Genomic DNA, 27,560 nt, shown 5'->3' with positions numbered 1-27,560 from the left:
TCTGAGAACCCCGGTGACCAGCTAAGAAGCGACAGGCCACAAGCCAGCATAAAACCAAGACAAGATTCCAGCAAAAGGGGTAGGAAAACTCCTGGCATTTTGCGTGGCCACTTGTGCCCCCGCCCCTGCCCCTACCCAGCAGTGAGTAGCACAACCAGGAGGAAACCTCAGGTACTGAGCTCTTCCTCTGGGATGGAAACAAAGGAATAGACTGTGTATCCAATGTTGTGGCTTGTCTAGAGCTGCCCATGGCATTGCTTTCTGTCTCACCTGACTCAGCACAATGATGGGACCAGCAACAGAGTTTGAAAGCCACTAAAAACAGAGATGAGCACAAGAACACCTTGGAGCTACAGTTATGCAGTCAGATGCCAGGAGGAGAAAGAGATCATAAGAGGTTTGAGAGGTCCTAGAACCTCTAGGTGGGCCAACTGGTAAAGTTCTTCCCCTGCACAAAACCAGTACATAAAGACTGGGACTGGTGGTTGTTTTCTTAAATGCCACATCTCAACAAAAGATCATATGGCATTTAAAGAAACAGGGAAATGTGGACCAAACAAAGTAACAAAATAAAACTCCAAAAACAGACTCTAAAAAAAATGCAACCTATAAACTGCCTAACAAAGAATTTAAAATAACTATCATAAAGGCTCAATCAGCTAAAAGAGAACACAGACAGCTAATGAAATTAGGAAAATGATGCATGGATGAAATGAGAACATCAACAAAGAAAAACTATTAAATAGCAACTAACAAGTTCCAGAGCTGAAAAATATAGTAACAGCTGAAAAATTCACTAGAGGGATTCTACAGCAAACGCGATCTGACAGAGGAAAGGATCAGCCCACAGGAAGACAGGTCATTTGAAATCATCTCAGAGAAGCAAACCAAAGGAAGAATGAAGAAATATGACCAAGCTTAAGGGGGCCTATAGGACACTTGTCACACTATATATTACAAGAGTCTCAGAAGAAGAGAAAGAGAAAGGGGCAGAGAAATTATCTGAAGAAATAATGGGCCCAAAACTTCCAAAATCTGAGGAAAGAATATGTATAAATTCAAGAAGCCCAAAGACGCTAACTAAACTAAACCCAAAGAGGCTCACACCAAAACACATTATAATCAAACTGCCAAAAGTCAAAGACAACACACTAGTTACAAACTACCAGAAAGAGAAATTAAGAAAACAAACCTATTTACAATTGCATCAAAAAGAATAAAATACTTAGCAACAAATGAACCAAGGAAGTAAAAGACCCATACACTGAAAACTACAAGACGCTAATGAAGGAAACTGAAGAACAAATGGAAAGGTATTTCATGGTATGGATTGGAAGAATTAATATTGTTAAAATGCCTAAACAACCCAAAACAATCTACAGATTCAATGTAATACCTATCAAAATGCCAACGGCATTTTCCACAGAAATGGAAGAAACAATCCTAACGTTTGTATGGAACCACAAAAGACCCCAAATAACCGAAGCAATATTGAGAACAAAGCTGGAGGCATCATGCTACCTGATTTCAAACTATATTACAAAGCTATAGTAACCAAAACAGTATTTTCATAAAAACACATAGATCAATGGAAAAGAAAGGAGAGCTCAGAAATAAACCCGTTTATATGATCAACAAATTTATGACAAAGATGCCAAGAATGTACAATGTCAAAAGGACAGTCTCTTCAATAAATGGTGTTGGAAAAATGGATAGCCCATGCAAAGAATGAAACCAGACCACTATCAGACACAATATACAAATATACTCAAAATGAAGTACAGACATGAGTGTAAGACCTGAAACCATGAAACTCCTAGAAAAAAACACAGGTGATAAGCTCCTTAACACTGGTTTTGGTGATGACTTTTTGAATGTGACACCAAAGCAGAGCCAACAAAAGAAAAAATAAACAGGCGGGACTACATCAAACTAAAATGCTTTTGTATAGCAACAGAAACTGTCAACATGAAAAGGTTACCTACTGCATGGGTGAAAATATTTGTAAATGATGGAACTGGAGGGTATTATACTAAGCAAAATAAGTCAGTCAGAGAAATACAGATACCATATGTTTTCACTCATATGTGGATCTTGAGAAACTTAACAGAAGACCATGGGGGAAGGGAAGGGGGAAAAATGTTACAAACAGACAGGGAGGGAGGCAAACCATAAGACTCTTAATACAGAGAACAAACTGAGGGTTGATGGGGCGTAGGGGAGAGGGGAAAGTGGGTGATGGGCATTGAGGGCACTTGTTGGGATGAGAACTGGGTGTTGTACGGAAGCCAATTTGACAACAAATTGTATTTTTTTAAAAAATTTGTAAATGATATAATCAATAAGGAGTTAATATCCAAAATATGTAAAAAACTCAATAGCAAGAAAATAAACAATCCAATTAAAAAATGGGAACTGGATCTATATAGACATTTTTCCAAAGAAGACACACAGATGGTCAACAGACACATGGAAAGATACTCAACATCACTCATCATCAGGAAAATGCAAATCAAAACAACAATGAGATATCACCTCACACCTGTCAGAGTGGCTATTATCAAAAAAATAAAAAATAAGCGTTGGCAAGGATGTGGAGAAAGGTGAAACCTTGTGCACTAGTGGTGGGAATGAAAATTGGTGCAGCCACTGTGGAAAACAGTATGGAGGTTCCTCAAAAAATTAAAAATAGAACTACCATGTGATTCACCAAGTCTACTTCTGGATATTTATCCAAAGAAAACAAAAACACTAACTCAAAAACATATCTGCTCCCCATGTTCATATGGAAATAACCTAAATGTCCATCCACGGATGAATGGATAAAGAAAATGTAGTACACATGCAATGGAATATTACTCAGCCATAAAGAAGGAAACTTGCTATTTGCCACAACGTGGATGCACCTCAAGGGCATTATGCTAAGTGGAATGAGTCAGATAGAGAAAGACAAACATTGTATCTCACTTATATGCAGAATCTGCAGGAGAAAAAAAAAAAAGAGCTCATAGGTACAGAGAACAGATTGGTGGTTGCCAGGGATACAGTAGGTAACAGGCAAAATGGGTAAAGGGGGTCAAAAAGTATAAACCTCCAGTTATAAAAATACGTCATGGGAATGTAATGTACAGTATAGTGACTGTAGCTAATAATATTGTATTGTATATCTGAAAGTTGCTAAAAGAGTAAATCTTAAAAGTTATCATAAAAAAATGTATAACTAGGTATGGTGATGGATGTTAATTAATTAGACTTATTATGTCATTCATTTCATAACATATACAAATATCAAATTATTATGTTGTATACCTAAACTAAAATAATGTTATATGTCACTTATATCTCAATTTTTAAAAAGTCAAAGACAAAGAGAAATCTTGGAAGCAGCAAGAGAAAAATCATCAACAAATCAACAGGCCACAACACAGATGAAACGAGGACATTACGCTAAATGAAGTAAGTCAGTCAAAAAAACCAAACAGTATGATTCCACTTACATGAGGCATCTAAAGTAGTCAAATTCATAGACAGTTAAGTGGAATGTGGTAACCAGGGGCTATGAGAAGGGGGAAAGGGGAGCTGTGTTTTGGGTATAGAGTTGCAGTATCTCAAGATTAAAAAGTTCTGGAGATCTGTTTCATCAGTGAACTGTACACTTACAAATGGCTAAAATGGTAAATTTTGTTATGTGTTTTTTACCACAATTTAAAAAAGAGAGGGAAAAAAACCTATGAGTGATATCCCTAACAAACACAGATGCAAAAGTCCTTAAAAAAAATACAAGCCTGGGGCGCCTGGGTGGCTCAGTCGGTTAAGCATCCGACTTCGGCTCAGGTCACGATCTCACGGTCCGTGAGTTCGAGCCCCACGTCGGGCTCTGTGCTGACTGCTCAGAGCCTGGAGCCTGTTTCAGATTCTGTGTCTCCCTCTCTCTCTGACCCTCCCCCATTCATGCTCTGTCTCTCTGTCTCAAAAATAAAAAAAAATTAAAAAAAATAAAATACAAGCCTAATAACGTGTAAAAGGATTTTAACAAGGGAGAGTGGAATTTTGACAGATGCCAAATGACACACGCCTCTGTTAGGGTCTCCACCCCAAGAGCCCCTCGAGTACAAGACAGGGAATGCTCCCCGGGGCCTCAGAGAATGTCATGGGGAAGGCAGCCACTCCTCCAGGCACCAGGATCATTCCAGAACCTGACTCAGCCCAGGCCAAGAGTGACTGCAGGGGATACACGATTTCCAGACCCCTCTCTCGCAAAGGCTCAGCTCGTGCGATAGGCAGAGACGGAAACAAGAGGATCTACACCTTAAATCCACTCCAGCTAAGGAAAAGCAAGAAGGTGGAAGAGGTGTGGTTCTCAGTGTTTCTAAGAAATGGTGGTGCTGCAGGGTTCTCAGACCATTCCCGAACACAGCGCTCCATGTAGAAGAAACAACTAGCATACATTCTCTGGGCTTCAATGTCCTCATCTGTAAAACAAGGCCATTGGTTCCTGTTGTTCTGATATTCAAACAAGTCAGAAATACACATTCCAGACCCTCTAAAGGGCTGAGTCTCCCCTTCTTCTCTCTCCATCCCCAAACAGTCACCCATGACACAAGGGAATCAGTAATATCTTTACTGCAATGCATTCCATTCATCCATTTCTAACATACCTGGCGTGGAAGCTTATTTAGTGACCTCAGATAGTCTTTGTCCAGAATACAATTTCCAAGTGCATTCCCAAAACTTCTAAGGGTAAGGAAAAAAAAGAGTGAAACAGGTTGAGAATTATTACATGGTAATATCAGAGAACACAGTTAAAATCTCTGTGCAAGTTGCTTCTCAACTGTGGCAGAGAAGGACCCCAATATACATCCAAAAATGTTTACTGAGCACCTGCCACATTCATGCACTGTTTTAGTTTTAGGTTCTCAGAATACAGCACCATCCCTGCCCTCAGCAAGAGGCAAGGACTATGAAAAGACTCCTTAGCTACCTCCTGCCGTGGAGCACCAATTCCAGAGCAGAGATTTCTGAAGACTGCTCCAATTCCCCAGCAACAGTGGGCTACACACACTTAGAGCACAATCCTCCCTGACAGAAGCTCTTCACTCGGGATGCCTGGTTATGTACCGCAAGTTTGTAGTGGATGTTCATTCATACATGTGTTTTTCTAGTGATTCAATTCACTTCAATTCTCAAAGGCCAAAAAAAAAAAAAAAAAGGCAAAATACCCTGTTCTATGTAACTAAGCTGTACATACACAATGAAAAACTGCTTAATGGGGAAGCTGTCTCTGTACTCATGTGGAAAGGTCTCCGATCCATGACTGAGGCAGTGGGTGTGCAAAATCGAGCACAGAACAGAGAAGATAGTATTCTACCATGTGATCCCAAGAGGGGAGACTGACTAAGCATAAAGCAGCATGGGGGACACGTGGGAAAACAGGAAACGGGGCCAAGAGGTACAGGAGAGAGGGAGACTCAGGTTATTTTGATTTTTGTACCACATGAACGTATTACATTCTAAACAAACTAAAACAAAACAAAACTGCTCTGAAACAAGAATCAAAATGAAGCAGGTTAGACTCTAGCTTTTGCTTACCTCAGCGCCCGCTTCAGCCCATCTGTCACCGCCTCCTTCCTTGCCTTCTCCAAAGACAAGGCCTTTGACTTGAGGCCCTCACTGACCCCATAGCCCACATCTTCATGATATGAGCCGTCCTGTGGGGGGAAGAGCCCAACATGAAGAGCTGCAGTCATGTGTCCCTGTCACACAACTCTTTTTGCCCTGACCAGTGCCCACACTGGGCACATATTAACTCAGGAGCCTTGCTAAAGGGCACATGAATGGGTACCAAGAACTGTAAGAGAATTAATTTCCAGCACTATGTCCTTGATCTTATCTGCTGGGAAGTATGTGAGACAATTCTCCCTTCCCACCTCCTCTTTTACTTAAAAAAGGCATACAGCTAACCCACCCTAAATCTCACTAGGGTGCATGACCCCAAGGTATAAAAACCTCTGGGACACTAAACAAAAAGAAAATGTGAAATATTATATTTAACGACTCTAATGATTGGATATTAAATCTTTTCACCAGTCAGGTGGTGTCCATTTCTGGCTTTCACCAAAAATGAAGGTAGACCTGATTGAGTTATTAGCTGATAGAGAACCAAATATAATTTTAGATGATAGCACTGTGATTTTTTAAAAAAAAATTGTAATGTTTATTTTTGAGAGAGAGAAACAGAGACAGAGACAATGCGTGAGCAGGGTAGAGGCAGAGAGAGAGAGAGGGAGACACAGAATTCAAAACAGGCTCCAGGCTCCAGCTGTCAGCACAGAGTCAGACACGGGGTTTGAACTCAGGAACAGTGAGATCATGACCTGAGCCAAAGTCAGATGCTTAACTGACTGAGACACCCAGGTGCCCCCGCCCCACACTGTGATTTTTTATATAACTCAGAAAGTTAATTCAAAGAAATGAGTGACACTATAACAAAACTCTCCATTCCCAGTTTATTATGTGAATAAGGTTTTTCAGTACTATTTACTAAAAATAAGAAGTTAGAATAGAATTAATGTTGAATGGTCTGTCTAGGAAAAAGTAATATTAAACTATGGATATATTTTAAAAATTTAATTTAAAAAATAAACTATGGCTATATAAACTACCCAAAAAGAAAAAGCCTCATCCATCTAATTAAGAAATACATTTTCCACAAAAATTTATTTTTATTAAGTATACAAATTTTAATGTAGTTATGTTGTCTCCCTCACAGACACAACTGACTAATCAATTGTGTGTTAATAATACCTATAATAGTAATTCAATCCAGATTTTGTATAATTTATTTTTTTTCTTAACATTTATTTATTTTTGAGAGGCAGAGCAAGACACAGCACAAGCAGAGGAGGGATAGAGTAAGGGAGACACAGAACCCAAAGAAGGCTTCAGGCTCTGAGCTGTCAGCACAGAGCCTGACAGGGGGCTCAAACCCACGAACTGTGAGATCATGACCTGAGCCAAAGTCAGACACTCAACCAACTGAGGCACCCAGGTGCCCCAAATTTTAAAAAATTTAAAGACCTAAGGTCACTGAAAATTTACTCAAAAAAATTACTTTTAAATTTTTTTTTTTTTTTTTTTTTTTTTTTTATTTTTGGGACAGAGAGAGACAGAGCATGAATGGGGGAGGGGCAGAGAGAGAGGGAGACCCAGAATCGGAAACAGGCTCCAGGCTCCGAGCCATCAGCCCAGAGCCTGACGCGGGGCTCGAACTCACGGAACGCCGCGAGATCGTGACCTGGCTGAAGTCGGACGCTTAACCGACTGCGCCACCCAGGCGCCCCACTTTTATATATACATACACACAGAGAGGAATTATACTAAGGTTATTAACAAGGTTCCAAACATATACATTCCAAACATTGTTTTATATATATTGATATATTATATTAGTATAAAGCCACTGGTGAAATAGAACAGGAGTTCAAGAAGAAACAATGTAAAATTTCTCATGATTAAAGAACACCTTGCTCATGTATTTTTTTTAAATAGATGAGAGTATTTAATCATCTATTATTGAAAATCCATTGGTATATTTAAAAATGATGCAACAAAAAACTATGGGAGGAACAGATAAAGGAGATTAAGAGTACACTTATCCTGATGAGCCATGAGAAATGTACAGAATTGTTGTATCACTGTATTGCACACCTGGAACTAAAATATCCCAGTATGTTAACTATATGTGGATAAAAAAAAAAAAGGAAGAAAAAAGATACAATACATTTATTTTAGAATGTCAAATTTGGGGGCGCCTGGGTAGCTCAGTTGGTTAAATGTCCAACTCGATTTAGGCTCCAGTCATGAGCTCACAATTTGTGATATCAAGCCCCGCATCGAACTCTGCACTGACAGAGCAGAGACTGCTTGGGATTTTCTCTCTCTCCGCCCCTCCCCAACTCATGCACACACTCTCTCAAAAATAAATAAACATTAAAAAAAAAAAAAGTCAAATTTTACAATATGCCAAGAAATATACCCTTGCAACTACAGCTTTCGCCCATTACCCAGAAGTAGAACATTCTTATGAAAGCTTTCATTTGCCAAAGTAGCATAAAGCAAAGAAGTACCATTAATTTGTATGGAAAATTTTTTGAGCATTCCCAGATTCAAAAACTAACCTCTTTTGTGGCACGTGGGTGGCTCAGTCAGTTAAGCATCCAACACCTGATTTCTGCTCAGGTCATGATCTCACAGTTTTGGGAGTTCAAGCCTGGCACTGGGCTCTGTGCTAACAGTGCAGAACCTGCTCAGGATTCTCCCAATCTCTCTGCCCCTCCCCTGCTCACGCAAGCATTCTCTCTCCCTCTCTCTCTCTGAAGACAAACAAACAAGTAAATAAATAAATAAATAAATAAATAAATAAAGGCCTCTATTAGGCTTCTCTGATACATCAGGACACATCCTGCTGATGGAGGCACAAAATAAATCAAAATAAAGCATATTTGCTCACAGATATAGTTCAAAGCTATAGGAGCTTGATGCTGAGGAGCTCAGCAGGGCCACTCTTGCTGCCAGGGTTCACTTTTTGTCATAAAAGTGAAAATCCTCTTTGGATTTCTTTCATTTAAGTGAAAACAGGTACCAGTGTAGGTCTTCCATAAACGCAAAGCGGCATAGCACAAACTTTTGAAAGGCAGAGGACCTGTATTCATACTTACAGTGAAAACTTTTAGGAGTAAACTTAAAATGTGCAAGAAAACAAGGGTTTTTTACAATTCATTTAGGGACACATGAGTAAGAATGTTTGGCTACCACCATCCCAAAGAACACTGGCTGAGCCACAGCTCTAGCGCCTAGCTCTCCAGCTTGGCTGTGCCACCGTCCAGAGAATTCTCTACCTGCTCATTCTCTCTCACCGCCCACCCGATCCTCAGAGGCAGCAGGTCTATTCCATCACCCTCACCTTCAACTGGACTCTCACAAATGCACAGACTCCCACGTAGAACTTGCCATTGTTAAGGTCAACAAAATCTAGGAGTGGGAAAGAGAACCAGTTGAAGAGGATTCTGATCCCTGTGCCTCACCCACATTCCTCTGCTGGCAACCAAATATACCTACCCTACATCCTCACCCACAAAATACTCTCATCAGAAATTAGTGCCAAAGTAAGGGAAAGAAGTTGCCATTGCCAGGAAACATACCCACATTCTGCTGTGTGATAGAGTGTGCCCAGCCATTGTAACCAAACATCTCATTGGCCAGATTAATTACCCTGTGACCCTCGATGTAACATACCTAGAAAAAGAAATTAAACAGGGGGAGAAAAGGGGCTTGTAAATTCCTTGCCATACTTAAATGTGAATCAAAATTTACTTAATTTATTCCTTACCAGCTTTTTTGGAAAAACTGCCCTTAAACATTCCAGGGAAATTCTCAGTGACCTTATTTCAAAGATCTTCCAGAAGAAACCAGTTAGAACTAATATTTTGTCTGAGGGAAGGGACTAAACTCAGAGGGGCAAGATATCCACTCACCTAGCAGTTTCCAAAACTCAGTTCCCAAAAATGTACAAGGCTTGGGTTGACATATATTATAGAAGACCAAAAATATACACAGAAGATACAATTAGAAGCAAAAGAAACATTTTTAAAAGATGGTATAAAAACCCCAAGATGGCAGGTATGGAAGTCTCAAGACAAAACTTGGGTCACTTCAGATGACACTGAAGGCTGGAACCCATCCCCTCCCAAAGACACTCAGAAACACCTAGGACTAGAGACCTTCTGAATCCATGAGGACCCAGAGAGGGAGCTGGCGAGATCATCTGAGTAGCCAGCTATATGGCACCCACTTCTTAAGCATATAAACTCTCCTACCCTCTGGCCGCCTCCAGCCATTCGGCTGCTGATGTATTCTGGGCCCAGCCTTTGCCTCAGAGCTTTCTGGATGGCCTGATACTCTTCGGCTGTGTACTGACACTGCAATCCAGAAAGGAAAAATTAAATTGGCATTTCCTCCATTCCTTATGTCAGCAAGTCTCCCAACTGTTTTGGTCTCCAGACCCTTTTACACTCTTAAAAAGTACTGAGGATCCTAAAAGCTTTTGTTTATGTAGGTTATATCTATCCATATCAGGAATTAAAACTGAGAAACTCTTAAGGCACATCTTCCATCAGCCATCAAAGCAACGTCATCACATGCTGTGTATTCCCTTGGAAGTCCCACTGTTCACTCGCTTACAAGAGAACGAGTGGAAAAGGCAAGTGGTATGTTAGTGTTAGTATGGAAATCATTTCGACCCCATGGACTCTGAAAAGGTCTTGTGGACCCTCAGGGGTCACTGGACCACATTTTGAGAGCCAATGCCTTAGGTGTTACTACCATCCTTACAAAACTTTCTCAAGTAAACTTGAGAATTCATAAACTGAAATGTCCCACCTCGGGGTCTGTATATGACATTTATGCCCGCGAGGGAATAGGGGAAATCCACCATCCTCTCCAAAGTTTTATACCTCTTCTCTAATTCAACAATTATTTTCCATTGTATACACAGATAATATACTACTACTTGTTTTGATTTTTGTCCCCTTGGCAGTCCTCCCCTTGCCCTATGTAAACAAAATAAATGCTCACAAACAGATCTCTGGTAAAGACAAAGATAGAATTTGAGGGGACAAACTAAGAATCTCTTTTATGTGCACAGCATATCTCCACAGAGAATATGACACCAGAAACTCTGGATGCCTCCAAAAAGGGAACAGGAGTGATGGGGAAGTAGTGAGACTTTTCATTCGCATATAGTCTACGTTCCATTTTGAATGTTATACCATATGAATATGGAGCCTATCCAAGAAAATAAACACAATGTAAATCTAATCTCCAGTACCATCAGTCTTTTGGTGCTAAAATTCCAAAATGCCCTGAGAGTTCACCAGACTCCCAAATAATGCACCTAAAGGAAAAACCACTGATGATAAATAGCGCCCACGTATATGACAGTGCTCTACAAGTTACTTTCTCATATCTTTTCACTTCACCTCATTCTTGCCAGGTATGAGAGAAAACACACAGTTACCTGTCCAAAGCATAACACAGAACTGCCACCAGCAGAAGGATGGCTGCCACGGCCTCCGAGAATCGCTTCCTCAGTCACGGACATGCTGATTCTGGGGGACTTCTACAGAAACAGAAGATTAAAAAAGATCTCAAAGAATGCTAAATGTAAAAGGCAAGAGCCTCTACTAAAACTCAGATGAAAGCATCCAGATGCAGTATCCTACAAATCACTTTATTTACTTGACACTTTTTTATAAGCACTGCCCCAGTCAAGGACTAAGTTCCTCAGTGCTATCATCCAACAGGCCACTGAGATCCTTTAGCGTCCACTTCTATCTTTCTGTTAAAATTTTTGCTGGAGTGGGGGTGCCTGCCTGGCTGGCTGGAACATGCTAGAGCATGCAACTTTTGATCTCAGAGTCATGATGTCAAGCCCCATGTGGAGAGTGTAGCCTACTTAAAAAATTTTTTTTCTTCTTACTAGGGTGATGGTGCTGTTAATAAAGGTGATTTTTAGGAGTGCCTGGGTGGCTCAGTGGGTTAAATGTCTGACTTCAGGTCATGGTTTAATGGTTCATGAGTTAGAGCCCCATATCGGGCTCTGTGCTGGCACTGCAGAGCCTGCTTCAGATCTCTGTCTCCCCTCTCTCTGCCCCTCCCCCATTTGCACCATGCTCTTCTTTCTCTCTCAAAAATAAACATGAAAAAAAATTTTAAGTGAATTTTACAATTAGAATGTATTCTAATTGCAATATTTATAATGCAAAAAGCCAAAATTACAAAAATTCCCAAAGGACAGGAAACACTCACCTGATTACTACCTACTATATGAGCAACATGATCCTGGCTTCAGTGGGGTCAAAATAGAAATATAAGCCACAATAATTGAACTGAACTGCTTTCCAGGAACTAACAAGCTAGCTGGAAGGAGAAGACTAATAGACAGGAAAATTAAAGAGCAAGAGAAGGCAGTACAGACGACCCTAACATTCAGGAAAAGTACAGCGTTAGACCAGTCAGGTCCCTTACAGCATCACCTGGGAACTTATTAGAGGTGCAAATCCTCAGGCCCTACCCTAGACCTACTGGATCAGAAACTAGAGATGAGGCCCAGGAGTCTGTACTTGCCCACTGAGGGATTCGGATACACACTCTAGTTTGAGAGCCAATGCATTAGACTGAGATTGGCAAATGTTTACAGTCCACTAGAAAACAGAATGACCCTCAGAAGGACCCTCTACCTAATTACCCCACACCTGTCTCAAATCAAACGGATTCAGAGTTAGGCCTCAGCCTTTCTGTCCCCTTCTGGCATTCCAGATGTGGAAGTGAGGATGTGGTGAGTCCTCTGATGTGAAATTCCAATTTCCCTGGGTCTTCCAGTAGGAGCCATGATCCACTATGCTGACCACACAGGAGCCCAAACTCTGTATATCATCTCTGTAAAGGGGATAAGGCACTAAATACACGTCCTGCTGCTGGTGTGGGTGACATGGTGATGGCCACAGTGAAGAAAGGCAAACCAGAGCCCAGAAAGAAAGAAAGTACATCCAGCAGTGATAACTGGATAATGAAAGTCTTACCGGAGAAAAGATGGTGTGTTTTTCTATTTTGAAGGTAACACAGGGGTCACTGAAAACAATAAAGGTGAAATGACAGATTCTGCTATCATGGGACCAGTTACAAAGGTGTGTACAGACCGGCACCCCAGGACTGCATCCAATGCTGGTGTTATTGCATGATCCTTTAGTGTATTTGTTAAAAAAAAATTAAGAATTATTTGCTCCTGATGTTTGCCTTCCTGTTCTTTTCTGCATGTCATTCTTCTTGGCACCACCTAGCCCTGGCCTACTATTATAGAATACAGTTACTCAGTGCAAACTTGCTGTGGGCACGTGCAAAATAAACAGTACTTGGCAAAAAAAAAAAAAAAGGCTTGTGCCTCAGCAAACTTACGTGTTGTAGTCTCCAGGTTATTTGCTGACAGTAAAACTACAAATCTAGGAATATCAAGTAGTAGGACTCTCCATACAGCATTACAATACAACATTTAAGGGCTCAAGTTCTGTCAGCTTCTGCTTCTATCACCCACTGGCTGCTTGACCAAGGGGAAAATCACATAATCTCTCTAAATGATGTTTTCTCATCTAGAAAATGGCCATAATAATACTATCACTTCCTAAGGGTTCTGTCGAGATTAACATGATGCTGCATGAAAACTGCATTAGAATAGTGCCAGATGAAGTACTAAATAAATGTTGGCTACGGCTAGGTGCATGTCAATTTTCATATATACAGGATGATGGAAATGCAAAAAACTATTTAAATGATCATAAAACCAGGGTGCCTGGGTGGCTCAGTCAGTTAGGCATCAGACTTCGGCCCAGGTCATGGTCTCATGACTTGTGAGTTTGAGCCCCACGCCGGGCTCTGTGCTGACAGCTCAGAGCCTGGAGCCTGCTTCAGATTCTGTGCCTTCCTCTCTCTCTACCCCTCCCCCACTCACACTCTATCTGTCTCAAAAATAAATAAAGATTGGGGTGCCTGGGTGGCTCAGGTCATGATCTTGCAGTTAGTGGGTTCAAGTCCTGCATCAGGCTCTCTGCTGTCAGCACGAGCCTGCTTCAGATCCTCTGTTCCCCTCTGTCTCTGCCCCTCTCCTGCTTGTGCTTTCTCTCCTTCCCTCTCAAAAATAAATAAATAAACTTTAAAAAATAAACATCAAAAAAAATTTTACATAAATGATCATAAAACATTACATTCCAGCTAAGAATGAGATATTTAAACCTAGCACTAAAAAAGGAATAGCCTAACTAGATTAGTCAATAATATCTAAATTGCTATAACACAATCACTATATTGGACACCTGAAACTAATTATTACACCTTATGTTAACTAACTAGAATTAAAAACAAAAACTTAACAAAACAACACTTCACACACACTGGTATGGCTACAATAAAAAAGACAGTGAATAATCAAGGTTAGCAAGGATGTGAAGAAATTAGAACACACACACACACACACACAATCTGTTAAAACAGGTGATGTGCTGTGGGAGCAGATATGGGCTAAATGGGTAAGGGGTATTAAGGAATCTACTCCTGAAATCATTGCTTCACTATATACTAACTAATTCGGATGTAAATTTTAAAAAATAAAAAATAAAGTTAAAAAAAAAAAAGAATAAAACTTAAAAAACAACAAAACAAAAAACAGGTGTGTGCCTGGCTGGCTCAGCTGGTAGAGCACATGACTCTTGATCTCAAGGTCTTGAGTCCAAGCCTCAGTTTGGGGGTAGAGTTTACCTTTAAAAAAAGATCAGAGGCCTTCGGGTGGTTCAGTAGGTTGAGCATCCAACTCTTGCTTTTGGCTTGGGTCATGGTCCCAGGGTCGTGGGATCAAGCCCCACATCAGGCTCCAAGCTGAGCATGTACCCTGCTTAGGATTTTTCCTCTCTCCCTCTCTCTCTCTCCTTCTCCCTCCCTCCCTCCTGTCTGCCCCTTTCCTCCACCTGAGTCCTCTCTTTCTCTAAAAAATAAAAAAATAGGGGTGCCTGGGTGGCTCAGTTGGTTGAGAGTCCGACTTCGGCTCAGGTCATGATCTCGCAGTCTGTGAGTTCAAGCCCCATGTTCTGTGCTGACAGTTCAGAGCCTGGAGCCTGCTTTGGATTCTATGTCTCCCCCTCTCTCTGCTCCTCCCCCTGCTCATGCTCTCTCTCTCTCTCTCTCAAAAATAAACATTTAAGAAAAAATTTTTAATAAAAAAATAAAAAGACCGAAACTCAAAATTGTTACAGCAGGAAATAGTGAAATGAAGATCTTATTTAGAATGTAATTGTAAATGGCAGAAAAGAGTTAAAAGAATGAAATGGATCTGTCTCCAAGGGGTGGAGAACAGTGGAGCAGGGATCTTCTTTTTCAAAATAAAACTTTTAGGGGTGCCTAGATGGCTCAGTCGTTTAAGCATTCAACTCTTGGCTCAGGTCATCATCTCACAGTTTTTGAGTTCGAGCTCTGAGTAGGGCTCTGTGCTGACAGCACAGAGTCTGCTTGGGATTCTCTCTCTCCCTCTCTCTCTAACCCTCCTGATTGCTCTCACTCTCTCTCCGAAAATAAATAAACTTAAAAAATTTAAATAAAACTTTTAGCACTATTTCATTTTCCATATATGTACATGTATTATTTTAATAAAAACAGAAATTAAAAAATTAAATATCTACTATATAAAGCAGAGGTTGGGGGGCACCTGGTTGGCTCAGCCGGTTGAGCGACCAACTTCAGCTTAGGTCACGATCTCATGGTTCATAGATTCGAGCCCTGCATCAGGCTGTGTGGACAGCTAGGAGCCTGGAGCCTGCTTCAGATTCTGTGTCTCCATCTCTCTCTGCCCCTCCCCTACTCACACACTCTCTCTCTCTCTCTCCAAAATAAATATTAAAAAAAAAAAAATTTAAAAAACAGAGGTCAGCAAACTTTTTCTGTAAAGTGCTAGAGAGTAAATATTTTAGGACTTGCAGGCTATGTAGTCTGTCATGACTACACAACCCTGGCATTTTAGTGTGAAAGCAGCCATAGATAATATGTAAACAAATGGGCATGGTTGTGTCCCCATAAGACTTTATTACAAAAAGAGGTGTAAGATTTGGTCCACAGGCCATAGTGTGCCATACTTGCTATAAATAATGTTTTGAACGTTAAAGTCAGATGTGGTTCAACACCCAGTTCCACTCAGTAAGTTACTTACATTGAGCAATTGCTCAAACTCTCTGTGCCCAAATTTCCACATCTGTAAAGGGGAATATTCATAACAGCAACCTCATAAATTTATCATATGATAATGATGTGATTAATAATTATATCAAACAAAAATCATTAGATACTAAAAAGTTGTTGGGAGATGTTCACAGTGTCTCAAATGAACACCTGTCGACTTATTTGTTAAAAACAAAGGGCTATATATTGGGAATGTACCTAATGCTACAGAATTGCACTTAAAAATGGTTAAAAGGAGGGTTGCCTGGGTGGCTTAGTAGGTTAAGCATCCAACTTCAGCTCAGGTCATGACCTCACAGTCCGTGAGTTCCAGCCCCACATCCAGCTCTGTGCTGACAGCTCAGAGTCTGGAGCTACTCAAATTCTGTGTGTGTGTGTCTCTCTCTCTGCCCCTCCCCCACTTGCATGCTGTCTCTCTCTCAAAAATAAACATTAAAAACATTTATGTTTAATGGTTAAAATGATAAATTCTATGTTATATATATTTTGCCACAATAAAAAAAAAAAGAGGGAGGGGCGCCTAGGTGGCTCAGTTGGTTAAGTGTGCAACTCTTGATTTCAGCCCAGGTCATGATCTCACAATTGTGGGATACAGTCCTGAGTCAAGCTCTGAGCTGACAGTGTGGAGCCTGCTTAGGATTCTCTCTCCCTCTCTCTCTGCCCCTGCCCCACTTGTGCATGTGCACTCGTGTTCTCTCTCAAAATAAATGAACATTTTTTTAAAAAGAAGGGAGAGTAATTTAACATAATAAAGGTTCATATATCCTTCATGCAAGATCTAAGAGTCTGGTGGCCCTGGCCATCCTGTCGCTGTGTCATCTAGCACACATGACCTCCAAGGTCATCACTGCAGGGGTAGAAAGAGTTGGAAAAGTCACACTGGTTCATAGCTGCCTTAGGCCAGAAGTGATATGGATCACTTCTGGTCACAGTTCACTGGACAGCTCTTGTCACAAGGCCCCAACTTAATTGCAGTAGAGGCTAGGAAATTTAAGGTATTTGAATATTCGGTGACTACTGTCTCTTCCACATCCATTCCCCCCCCAACCCCACTCCAATATGAACCCCTAGAAGGCAGGAGGTTCTTCTTGATTCTTCTTGGCACCCCAATGACTAGCATGGAACCTTGCTCACGCAGGGCTAGGAAGGGAGGGTTTGGTGAGTGATTAAATACATAATGTAGGATATGCAGACAAAGCATATTTTTTAATTTTTTACAAACTAACTTTATAAGGCAAGAGTTACACTTCTCACACTTAAAAAGCAACTTGATACTTTTCTAAACAATATCTTAAAAGATTCAACCTCTTATGACAGAAAAGGACAACTTCGTCCCTGCCCATAAAGTAAAACATGGAATCATTTTTCTTACATTTTTTCCAGTTACTTCTTCGGGGGGGGGGGGGGGGGGGAACAACTTACCTTTTCTAAAACTGTCCACAACCATTTTCCCATTATAAAATTAAAATATCTTTATTGTAGAAACATCTATTAAAAAATAAGGAAGTAAAATTTGGCTGGATCCCCACCAAGCAGGCTCCAGGATCTAAGCTATCAGCACAGAGCCCAATGCAGGGCTCGAACCCACGAACCTGAGATCATGACCTGAGCCAAAGTCGGATGTTTAACTGACTGAGCCACCCAGGCGCCCCTTACAGTTATTTATTTATTTTGAGAGAGAGGGAGAGGGAGAGGGAGAGAGCGTGAACCCCAAGCAGGCTTCATGCTTATAGTGCGGAGCCCAATGAGGGGCACAAACTCATAAACTGTGAGATCGTGACCCAAGCCGAAACCAAGAGTCAGATGCTTAACCAACGGAGTCCCACAGCTGCCCCAAGTTTATATGTATGTTTAATGTGTACATGTGTATGTGCATATTTGTTAAACAAAAGGAGAATCAAGTCTGGGAAGCATATCTTATCCTGCACCTCAAATCTTCTCGGCCTTGCCTGTCTCTGAGGCCTTTGATCAGTTTTTCCACCCTGGTTGTCATTAGGTGGAACAAATGGGCATGAGTTTTAAATGAATGCACATAGGTACAACCACTGGTCCCTTACTTCCTGCTCATGGTAATGCCTCTCACTCCCACCCCTGGCCTCCCTCTTGCCTTTGAGGTGTGAGAACCTGTGGGGTCCACCTGATGTCCATACATGTACAACCTGAAGTTTGAGGGAGTTAATATACCAGGGGCAAACCTTTTACCAATAAGATGCAGAAGCTGAGGGAGAAATTCTTCTTCCTTCGGGTGTATTGTCCTGGGACACAGTACTTCAGACATCCTCCTGAGAGACAGCTTTAGGAAACCAGTCAGTTGTACCTTGTTACCAAGCGGTGGCCAGCTTGGACATGTACTCTTGAACCGACTTAATCTCCTCTCCTCAATTCCCCTTTCCTTACTTCTGCTTCCTGAAAAAATAACAGCCCATAAGCTTTTGTCTCAAGCTCTAGGTTCTGGGATACCCAGATATAGAGATACCATGGATGCTCTGCTAATTATCCCTTCAGCTCTTACCACAGTAGTGCACCCTGCCCTAACTTCCAAATGCCAACATTTGTATCTCTTTACCTGAAGGCCTTTTTTGGCATCCAGGGCCCATTTTTGTACCTGTTCATCTAAGCTAGAAGTGTCAGAGAAATGATGCCCCTGGGAGCAGCCCTCTAACAGTGACTGACTAGAGCTGGTGTTTAAGGACCCTAGATTTCTTACCCCCTTTGTGAGATAACACTGAGCTGTGAGTTCTACATTGGCTCAAGTTCCCCAGTCAAATTAGGTTTGGTTGACCACTGGTGGTGACTGGCTTGACCATGCATGCTCCGTGGACTGCCTTTTCTTTCCCATCTCACTTCCCTCTGCTCTACCAGTACATCCTGGGCTCTACTCTCAGACAAGCTACCTACATTTGGCGAAAAATGTAGGGAGAGCAAAAGATACCTTTACAGTGGAAAAACCTGGCAGATGCTTCCTTAATCAGGTAATCAAACATAATGTCACCAGTAATAATCACATCATAAGCTTCCTGATGGATACACTGAAAAGGTCACATCACTTAGAAAGTATTTCTACCAATTTAATCATGACTTTAACTAAGAGGAAATAATCAGACAAGTTGAAATCTACAAGGCTTGGACTCAAACTATGTCAATGTCAATGTCTCAAAAAACCAAAACAAAGCAAAACAAAGAGGCTACTGAATGCCTCTAGATTAAGAGACTAAAGACACACAATGTCTTTTTGCAACTTATTCTCAAGTCATTCAACTAATAAAACATCATTCAACGAATAAAATGTGTGTGTGTGCATGTGCAAAGAGAATGAGAGGAAGATAAATCGAAGTAACAAATTTATGAATCCAGGTGAAGGATACGCAGGCCTCCCTTGTATAACTTTTCTGAAGGCTTCAAATGTTTCAAAACAAAATGTTAGGAAAGACTTCCTGCATAGACAAGGTTATGGCAGCTACATAAATCCAAATATCCCAATACATCCAATGCAGATCAAAAAAGAGGAACAAATAAAAACACAAATATCCTGTATCTTCTAATATAATTAGAAGACTGAAGCTTCCTTTTCAAACCAGGGCCCCGGCAGAATGGCTCCTGCAAATAAGGGCGTTGAGAAGAAGGGCCGTTCTGCCATCATTCTGCCATCAACGAGGTAGTGACCAGAGAAAATATCATCAACATTCACAAGCACATCCATGGACTGGGTTTCAGGAAGTGTGCCCCTCAGACACTCAAAGAGATCTGGAAATTTGCCATGAAGGAGATGGGAACTCCAGATATGCATGTTAACATGAGGCTCAACAAAGCTGTCTGGGCCAAAGGAGTAAGTAACGTTCCAAACTGTATCCATATGCAGTTGTCCAGATAATGTTAATGAGGATGAAGATTCACCAAACAAGCTCTATATGTTGGTGACCTATGTACCTGTCACCACTTTCAAAAATCTACAGTTAATGTGAATGACAACTAATCGTTGATTGCCAAATAAAGGTATGCTGCAAAAAAGAAAGAAGAGGAGAAGGAAAAAGAAAAGAAGAAAACTGAAAATACTACAAGTTTCAAAATGCCAGCAATTTCTGGTGGAGATATTTCTCAAATGTTCATCATAACCCTTCAAGGAAAGTAAGGTGAGATATAGGTGGGAAGAGAAGTGCATACAAGAAAGAGGAGGATGGAGAGCATAAGATGGAACTAAAATTGCTCCCCAGAAAAGAAAACCCACTTTTAGTATGAAGATACTAACAAAGAGTTTCAGTAGGTCAGAGCAGTCCAGAAATAAAAGGTATACACAACTCAAGGAGGCAGTCTTGGAAAGCCAGTGTTTCTGGAGAGAAGAGGGCAAAAAGGAATGAGAAGTGCCCTTGAAACTGTGCCGTAAAGGGCAGATGACAGATCCTGTAAGATAAGAGAATATTTAAAAGTCAGGGGACATATAATCATGCCTCCCAAAAAGCCTTCTAATAAAGAAACCATACTCACTACACTTACAAAAGAATAGAAACTGGGGCACCTGGGTGGCTCAGTCGGTTAAGCGACCGATTTCAGCTCAGATCATGATCTCACAGTCTGTGGGTTTGAAACCCGCATCAGGCTCTGTACTGAGAGCTCAGAGCCTGGAGCCTGCTTCGGATTCTGTCTCCCTCTCTCTGCCCCTCCCCCGCTCACGCCTCTGTCTGTCTCTCTCTTTCTCTCAAGAGTAAATAAACATTTTTTAAAAATTAAAAAAAAAGAATAGGAACTATTCTTGATAGGAATCTTGTAAACCACCTGACAACCAATGTTGTTCACAAAATGCAAAATAAAAAAAGTCCATGAACTTAAAGACAGTGCAATAGAATTATACAATCTGAAGAGGAGAAAAAGACAGACTGAAAATAATGAAAGAGCCTCAGGGTCCTGTGGAATAATATAAAAACAGCTAACACAGATATAATTGGAAGTCTCAAAAGAAGGGATTAAAGAGAATGGAAAACAAAAACAAACAAAAATTTGAATGGCTTGAAATTTCCTAAATTGGGTGACACGCATATATTTATACATTTAAGGTCAGCAAACCTCAAGCAGGATAAATACAAAGAAAATCACACTTAGACACACCCTAGGCAAATTGCTGAAAACCAAAAATAAAGAGAAAATCTTGAAAGCAGTCAAAGAAAAATGGCCCATCATATACAAAATAATAATAAAAATGATGTCTCCACCTTACAATAGTTTAAAAGACATACTTAGGAATAAATTTAAGGAAAGGTGTAGAAGACCTCCCTGTTGGAACACTACAAACAGTATTAAAAAAAAATTAACACCTAAGTAAAAAGGGAGATGTACCATGTTCATAGATTTCAAGAGTCAATAACCATTAAGATGTTAATTTTTCCCAAATTGATCTAAAGATTAAATGCCATCCCAGTCAAATTCCTCACAGACTTTTTTGTAGAAATTGATAAAATGATTCTAATATTTATATGGAAAATGCAAAGGAACTGCATTAGACTGTCCACATCAATCTTGAAAAACAACAAAGTTGAAGGACCTACACTATGTGACTTCATGACTTACTATAAAGCTCCAGTAATTAAAATAGAATTAAAACTGACATAAGAATTGATCGGTGGAACAGGAAAAAAAGCCCAGAAACCAACCACCACTCAAACAGTCACAAGAATGCAATCCCGGGGCGCCTGGGTGGCTCAGTCGGTTGAGCGTCCGACTTCGACTCAGGTCATGCTCTCGCGGTCTGTGAGTTCCAGCCCCGAGTCGGGCTCTAGGCTGATGGCGTGGAGCCTGGAGCCTGCTTCCGATTCTGTGTCTCCCTCTCTCTCTGCCCCTCCCCCATTCATGCTCTGTCTCTCTCTGTCTCAAAAATAAAATAAAGTTAAAAAAAAAAAAAAAAAAAGAATGCAATCCCAATCGGAAAGGTACAAATGTAATGCAATGGCATTTTCAACAAATGATCTGACAACTGAATATCTCTATGGGGAAAAATTTTCATAGTTTTCACAAAATATTTTTTATACCATTCACAAAAACCAGAGACAAATCATAGGCCTAAATATAAAAGCTACAACTACAGGGGCACCTGAGTGGCTCAGCTGGTTAAACATCTGACTCTTGATTTCAGTTCAGATCATGATCTCACGGTTTGTGAGTTTGAGCCCTACATCGGGCTCTACGCTGATAGCACATGGAGCCTGCTTGGGATCCTCTCTCTTCCTCTCTCTCTCTGCCCTTTTCTGCCCATCTCTCTCTCCTCTACTCACAAAATAAATAAATAAAAATTTTTAAAAAGCTACAACTATAGGGGCACCTGGGTGGCTCAGTCGATTAAGCATCCAACTTCAGCTCAGGTCATCATCTCACAGTCCGTGAGTTCAAGCCCCACGTGGGGCTCTGTGTTGACAGCTCGGAACCTGGAGCCTGCTTCAGATTCTTTCTCTGCCCTTCCCCTGCTCACACTTTGTCTCTCTCTCTCTCTCTCTCAAAAATAAAAAAAGATTAAAAAAAATTTTTTTTAAATAAACATTAAAAAAAAAGGAAAATAAAAAAAATTTTAATAGAAATAACATATAATCCAATAATTAAACTACTGGGTGTTCACCCCTCCTTAAAAAATGAAAACACTAATTTGAAAAGATATATGCAGCTTTATGTTTATTGCAACATTATTTTATTTTATTTTTTTAATTTTTTTTTTTTTTAACGTTTATTTATTCTTGAGACAGAGAGAGACAGAGCATGAACGGGGAGAGGCAGAGAGAGAGGGAGACACAGAACTGGAAGCAGGCTCCAGGCTCCGAGCCATCCGCCCAGAGCCCGATGCGGGGCTCGAACTCACAGACCACAAGATCGTGACCTGAGCTGAAGTCAGCGCTTAACCAACTGAGCCACGCAGGTGCCCCTATTGCAACATTATTTTAAAAAGCCAAGATATGGAAGAAGTCTAAACATCCATCAATAGATGAATAGATAAAATAATATTTCATGAAAAAGGATTGAAATCTTGACATTTGCAACAACATGGATGGATCTAGAGAGTATAATGCTAACTGAAATAATTTAGTCAGAGAAAGACAAATGTCGTATGATTTCAGTAATATATAGAATAAACAAGTGAATACATAAACAAACACAAAACAGAATCAGACCTATATGGTTGCCAGAGGAAGGGAGTTGGGAGGATAGTCAAAATGAGTGAAAGGAGTAGAAAATAGAGACTTGCAGTCATGCAACGGGAATAAAAGGCACAGCATAGAGAATACAGTCAATGATGTTATCATAGTGTTGTATGGTGACAGATGGTAGCTACACTTGTGGTGAGGCCAGCATAACATACACAGATATTGAATTACTATGTCATACACCCAAAATTAATGTAATGTTGTGTGTCAACTATCTTCAAATAAAAATTTAAAAAATCTTTTCCCAAAAAATAAATAAAATTTTTTAATTAAAAAAAAAAGCTACAACTATAAAATTTCTAGAACAAAATATACGACTATATCTTTACATCCTAGAGGTGGTCAAGATTTCTTAGGACTCAGAAAGCTATAACTATAAAAGAAAAAAATGATAAACGTGACTACATCAAAACGTAATGCTGTGCTTATCAAAGGACACTCTATGAAAATGAATAGGCAACCACAAAAGACTGACATCCAGGATATAAAAAAGAAAAAGATATAACTCCTACAACTCAATAATAAAGACCAATAACCCAATTTTAAGTGGTCAAAATCTGAGCAGGCACTTAACAAAGAAAGATATACAAATGTCAATAAGCACAGGAAAGTGTTCAACAGCATTAGTAATCAAGGACTAAAATTAAAACCATAATGACACACCCCTCTGTACCCTCCAGAATGGCTAAAAATAAAGATTGCAGCACCAAAAGTTGGCAAGGATGTGAAGCAACTGGAATTCTCATACACTGTTGACTAGAAACAAACTGGTAAAACTATTCAGCTGTAAGCACATGCCACCCTTCAAGAAAAAAGAATAATGACTTGAAGATGGAGCCTCAGGTTCAGAGGGTAGAGCAGCAGCCACAGATTATCCCCAGGCCTTGAATCCTAAATGGCCCTTTATGTGCCCTGGAGATCAGTCCTGTTAGGTAGGTGTAGGTACTTGCCTATTCATTTTCATAGAGTTGTCTTTGATGAGAAGTTTTAAATTTGATGTAATCATATTTGTCTTTTTTTTTTTTTTTTAAGTGGGGATTGCTTTCTAAGTCTTGTCTAAGAAACCTCTACACACCCCCAGGTCATGAAGATATGCTTTTATATTTTCTTCTACAAGCCTTAAAGTTTTATAATTTTGGAAATAAAACTGGTAATTTCTTTAGAAATTAAACATGCATCTGCCATATGACCCAAGAATTCTTCTGAAAGATGGTTTCTGAGAGAAATAAACACATATGGCCAAGAAAAGATTTGTGGGATGGAAAGGGAAAGAGCTTGAACCAGGGCAGGGGCTGTGAGCAAGAAATGGATGAATTGGAGAGATATTAAGAAGGTCAACGAGATTAGCAAGAATGTTTTTATTCTTATCCACTTCCTTTTCACCTAAAAGCATTTCTAATTATACACGAAAGGAGGGAGGAAGGAGTAAGAGGGAATGAGGAATGTTACATATGGAAATTTTTCTCTTTTGTCTGACTTTTTCTCATCTTTATTAAAGACTGGACAGGCAGGGCATGATCATGAAGGGTATTGTAAGCCACCTTAAAAAACTTGAAACATTGGGGTGCCTGGGTGGCTCAGTTGGTTCAACTTCCAATTCTTGATTTCGGCTCTGCGCTGGGCGTGGAGCCTGCTTAAGATTCTTTCTCTCAAAATAAATACATAAATATTTTTTTTAAAAAAAGGTTCTCTCTCTCCCTCTGCCCCTCTCCCACTTGTGCACGCACACACTCTCTCTCAAAAAAAAAAAAAAAAAAAAAAAGCTTAAACATTAGCTTGTAAACCATGGGAGAGCAATGGAAATTTTAAACTAAGTCAGTTAAGTCTCTGAAGTCTCTTCTTTGTCAACAGTGAATAACTGAGGAAGAGATCAGTTAGAAGTTTATGTTACCACAGTCCAGAGAAAAAATGATAAAGGAAAATCATGGAAATGTTGAGAAAGGATGGACTCTGGATATGGTTTTCAGGAGGCAGAATTGACAGAACTTAGTGATGAGGGAGGTTCTGATTCCAAGGATCAAGAACAGCAGGATTGGGTATTAAGGCTTTTTCTTTTATTTTCATTTATGTACATGCTGCTATATTTGTGAAACTTCAAATGTTGTCTGTTCTTTCAAGCTTTATGCACCTTACACTCTAAGAATTAATCTATGTTCCTACAGCCTTTTAGACATACATCAAAGCACATATTGCACTGTAATCCACACTCAGCCATTCAAGAGCAAAAGAGCCATATACTAATTACCGATAATTGGCATTAGTGAGCCAATAATGAAATTGGTTATACAGGCAATTCTCATTATTCAAGGTAGTCTATAAAGTCACCATGAACCCCAAATTATCAAATACCAAACCACTACTCCTAGGAGAAACACAAGATTAGGTTCCTGTGAGCCTCTGGTCACAATATTTTCTTACATCAGTCAATACATAATCTTGTTTGATGTGTGTTTCTGTTGAAAGATACCTTATTCAATACATATTAACTCCTTAACATTGAACCCACAGCCAGCAGCATATAACTCCTACCTGAACAAGCTTATCTAAAGGAAGCTTTCCTTTCTCTGTGAGACATCACAGGCTTCTTACACTGGTAATGCTAGACAGCACTTCAGCAATATGCTTGGAGGCCATTCCAAACTGAAATCGCTAACAAAAAGTATGAAAATGAGAAAAATGTGACACTAAATATACTTAAAACCACCGTGAGTGTTGAATTAGGGGTTACAAAGAAATTTTAGTGAGTAGGTGAATTCCCCAAAACACATTCCATGAATAATGAGGACTGAACAGGGTTTTTGTTTTGACATAAAACTTCTCTCCCACAGCTAGCTCAGTTATATTTTTCATACTCATCTCCAGCTACACCCAGCTCGTATCACAAGGTTACAACAGGTCATGGCACATATCACACAGAAACACAAATATTTCTCTGCTTTCACTACAGTTAGTGGTCTAAGAGACAAGACTTTAAAAAGACAAACTTCCCTAAAAGATCCCAGACCCAAGGCCACTAAAATATCTGAGCCAGTCCCGGAGTTAAATAATGCTGGCTTATGAGAATTTAGTTCAAAAATGTGACTCAAACTGTGATTTGTATGGAGGAAAAAGGTCTAGTAATGCAAAAGTAATGCAGAAGTACAAAAAACTCAAATGTCCATTAACTAAATGGACAAACAAAATGTGGAATATCCCTACAACAGATTGTTACTCAACCATAAAAAAGAGCGAAGAACGGGCACAGGCTAGAACATGCATGAACCTTCAAAACATTATGCTACGTGAAATAAACCCATCATACAAAAAAACAAAAACTGTAGGATTCCACTTCTGTGAAATATCTAGAATTGGCAAATTCAAAGGCAAAAAGATGATTACTGGGGTGAGGATAGGAGCAAATGAGAAGTGCCCGCTAATGAGTTGTGGGTTTCTTTGGGGGGTGATAAAAATGTTCTGGAACTAGACAATGGTGATGGTCGCAAAGCCCTGTGAATATACTAAAACCACCTAACTGTTTAAATGGATGAAATGTAATCGTATGTGAATTGTATCTCAATTAAAAAAAAAATCTATAAAGGCTAAATATGCGGCTAAACTTGAGTATCAAATTCTTTAAAATGGATAATTCCTTCCCTCCTGATATTCATCCCAACTCCGTGCAGCTACCGACACAAACTTCAGCACCCTTCACTCCGGTCAATAAGCAGCCTCTGGAGCTCTCGCGCCGTGCAGGGGGCCGCCACAATTAACAGTACGCTGCTGCACCCCCGTCGTGGCGTCTCGGAGTGTTGGTCCAAGTTTCCTGTGCCCCTGTCCCTCCTAACCACACTCTCAGCAAGCCGTGATCCTGACCCCTACTGTACTAATTAGTACAGGCCTCGGGACACAGGATCACTCTGCCGAGGCCAGGAAGAGCTCAACCGCCGCCCCAAGCGATCTGCTCAGAACCTGCGACGCCCCACGATCCACAGTCCCCAGCCGGAACCACCCCAACTGGGCCGTTCCCCCCTCCCTCACTTACGCGCTTCTGGCAGCGCGCGGTGCACGCAGGGAGCTCGGTCTACGCTATGTACAAAGGGAACCTAGTTTAGATAGAGCCGCGCAGAGGAGACTGGGAAAGCAGTGCCAAAGAACCCTGGGAAGAAGGTCCAAATCAAGAGCGAGCCCTGGGCGGGGAAGGACAGGAGGAGGAGCCGTAAATCAAGGCGGGGAAGGGGAGAAGAGCCGCAAAGCAATCTGCCGAAGCCGTAAAGCAAGCTGGAAGCACGACGCTGACCTCGATGTGCAAAACCACTCCTCGCGTCACTCCCTCTGCCTCCATTTATCCCTGCGGCTGCCTGTAATTCTTGCAGCTGCCCAGGTCTCGGCTGCCCCCTAGCGGGCCGGGTGAACTCAGGTGGGGCATTCCAGCGCCTTCATGAAAGACCTCAACAAACCCAATCCAGATAGAATGAGGCGACTGGGCGGAGTAGGAATTTCTCAGTACCCGGCCGTGCACGCGAGGGATTGTGCAGGATAAGAAAAACATGCTTTTAAGTCTTATTAAGAATG

The 27,560-nt window shown here is 40.6% G+C and overlaps 1 protein-coding gene and 2 pseudogenes across 9 annotated transcripts in view; 2 read left to right on the top strand and 1 right to left on the bottom strand.

Moving 5' to 3' along the window:
• Positions 1 to 27,119, bottom strand: part of RAD52 (RAD52 homolog, DNA repair protein) — a 33,869-nt gene extending 6,750 nt beyond the window's left edge. For 2 of the 9 annotated variants that reach the window (XM_042945459.1, XM_042945466.1), the window contains exons 1-8: positions 27,031 to 27,119; positions 18,027 to 18,237; positions 11,075 to 11,176; positions 9,876 to 9,977; positions 9,201 to 9,294; positions 8,963 to 9,030; positions 5,590 to 5,708; positions 4,659 to 4,734 (exon numbers count right to left, since the gene is read on the bottom strand). In XM_042945459.1, the coding sequence (XP_042801393.1) occupies positions 4,659 to 4,734; positions 5,590 to 5,708; positions 8,963 to 9,030; positions 9,201 to 9,294; positions 9,876 to 9,977; positions 11,075 to 11,158 (543 nt within the window). In that variant the 5' untranslated portion in view covers positions 11,159 to 11,176; positions 18,027 to 18,237; positions 27,031 to 27,119. Of the gene's footprint in view, positions 1 to 4,658; positions 4,735 to 5,589; positions 5,709 to 8,962; positions 9,031 to 9,200; positions 9,295 to 9,875; positions 9,978 to 11,074; positions 11,177 to 18,026; positions 18,238 to 25,538; positions 25,659 to 26,675; positions 26,983 to 27,030 lie in introns of those variants that run through there. The other 7 variants (XM_042945462.1, XM_042945467.1, XM_042945461.1 and 4 more) reach the window with 7 other exon arrangements.
• Positions 12,376 to 12,816, top strand: LOC122224091 (annotated as a pseudogene).
• Positions 19,303 to 19,834, top strand: LOC122224092 (annotated as a pseudogene).
• Positions 27,120 to 27,560: the final 441 nt, after the last annotated feature.

This window comes from Panthera leo, chromosome B4 (genome assembly GCF_018350215.1).
Source record: "Panthera leo isolate Ple1 chromosome B4, P.leo_Ple1_pat1.1, whole genome shotgun sequence".
Lineage (NCBI taxonomy): Eukaryota > Metazoa > Chordata > Mammalia > Carnivora > Felidae > Panthera > Panthera leo.
This window is presented reverse-complemented; position numbering and strand designations above follow the sequence as displayed.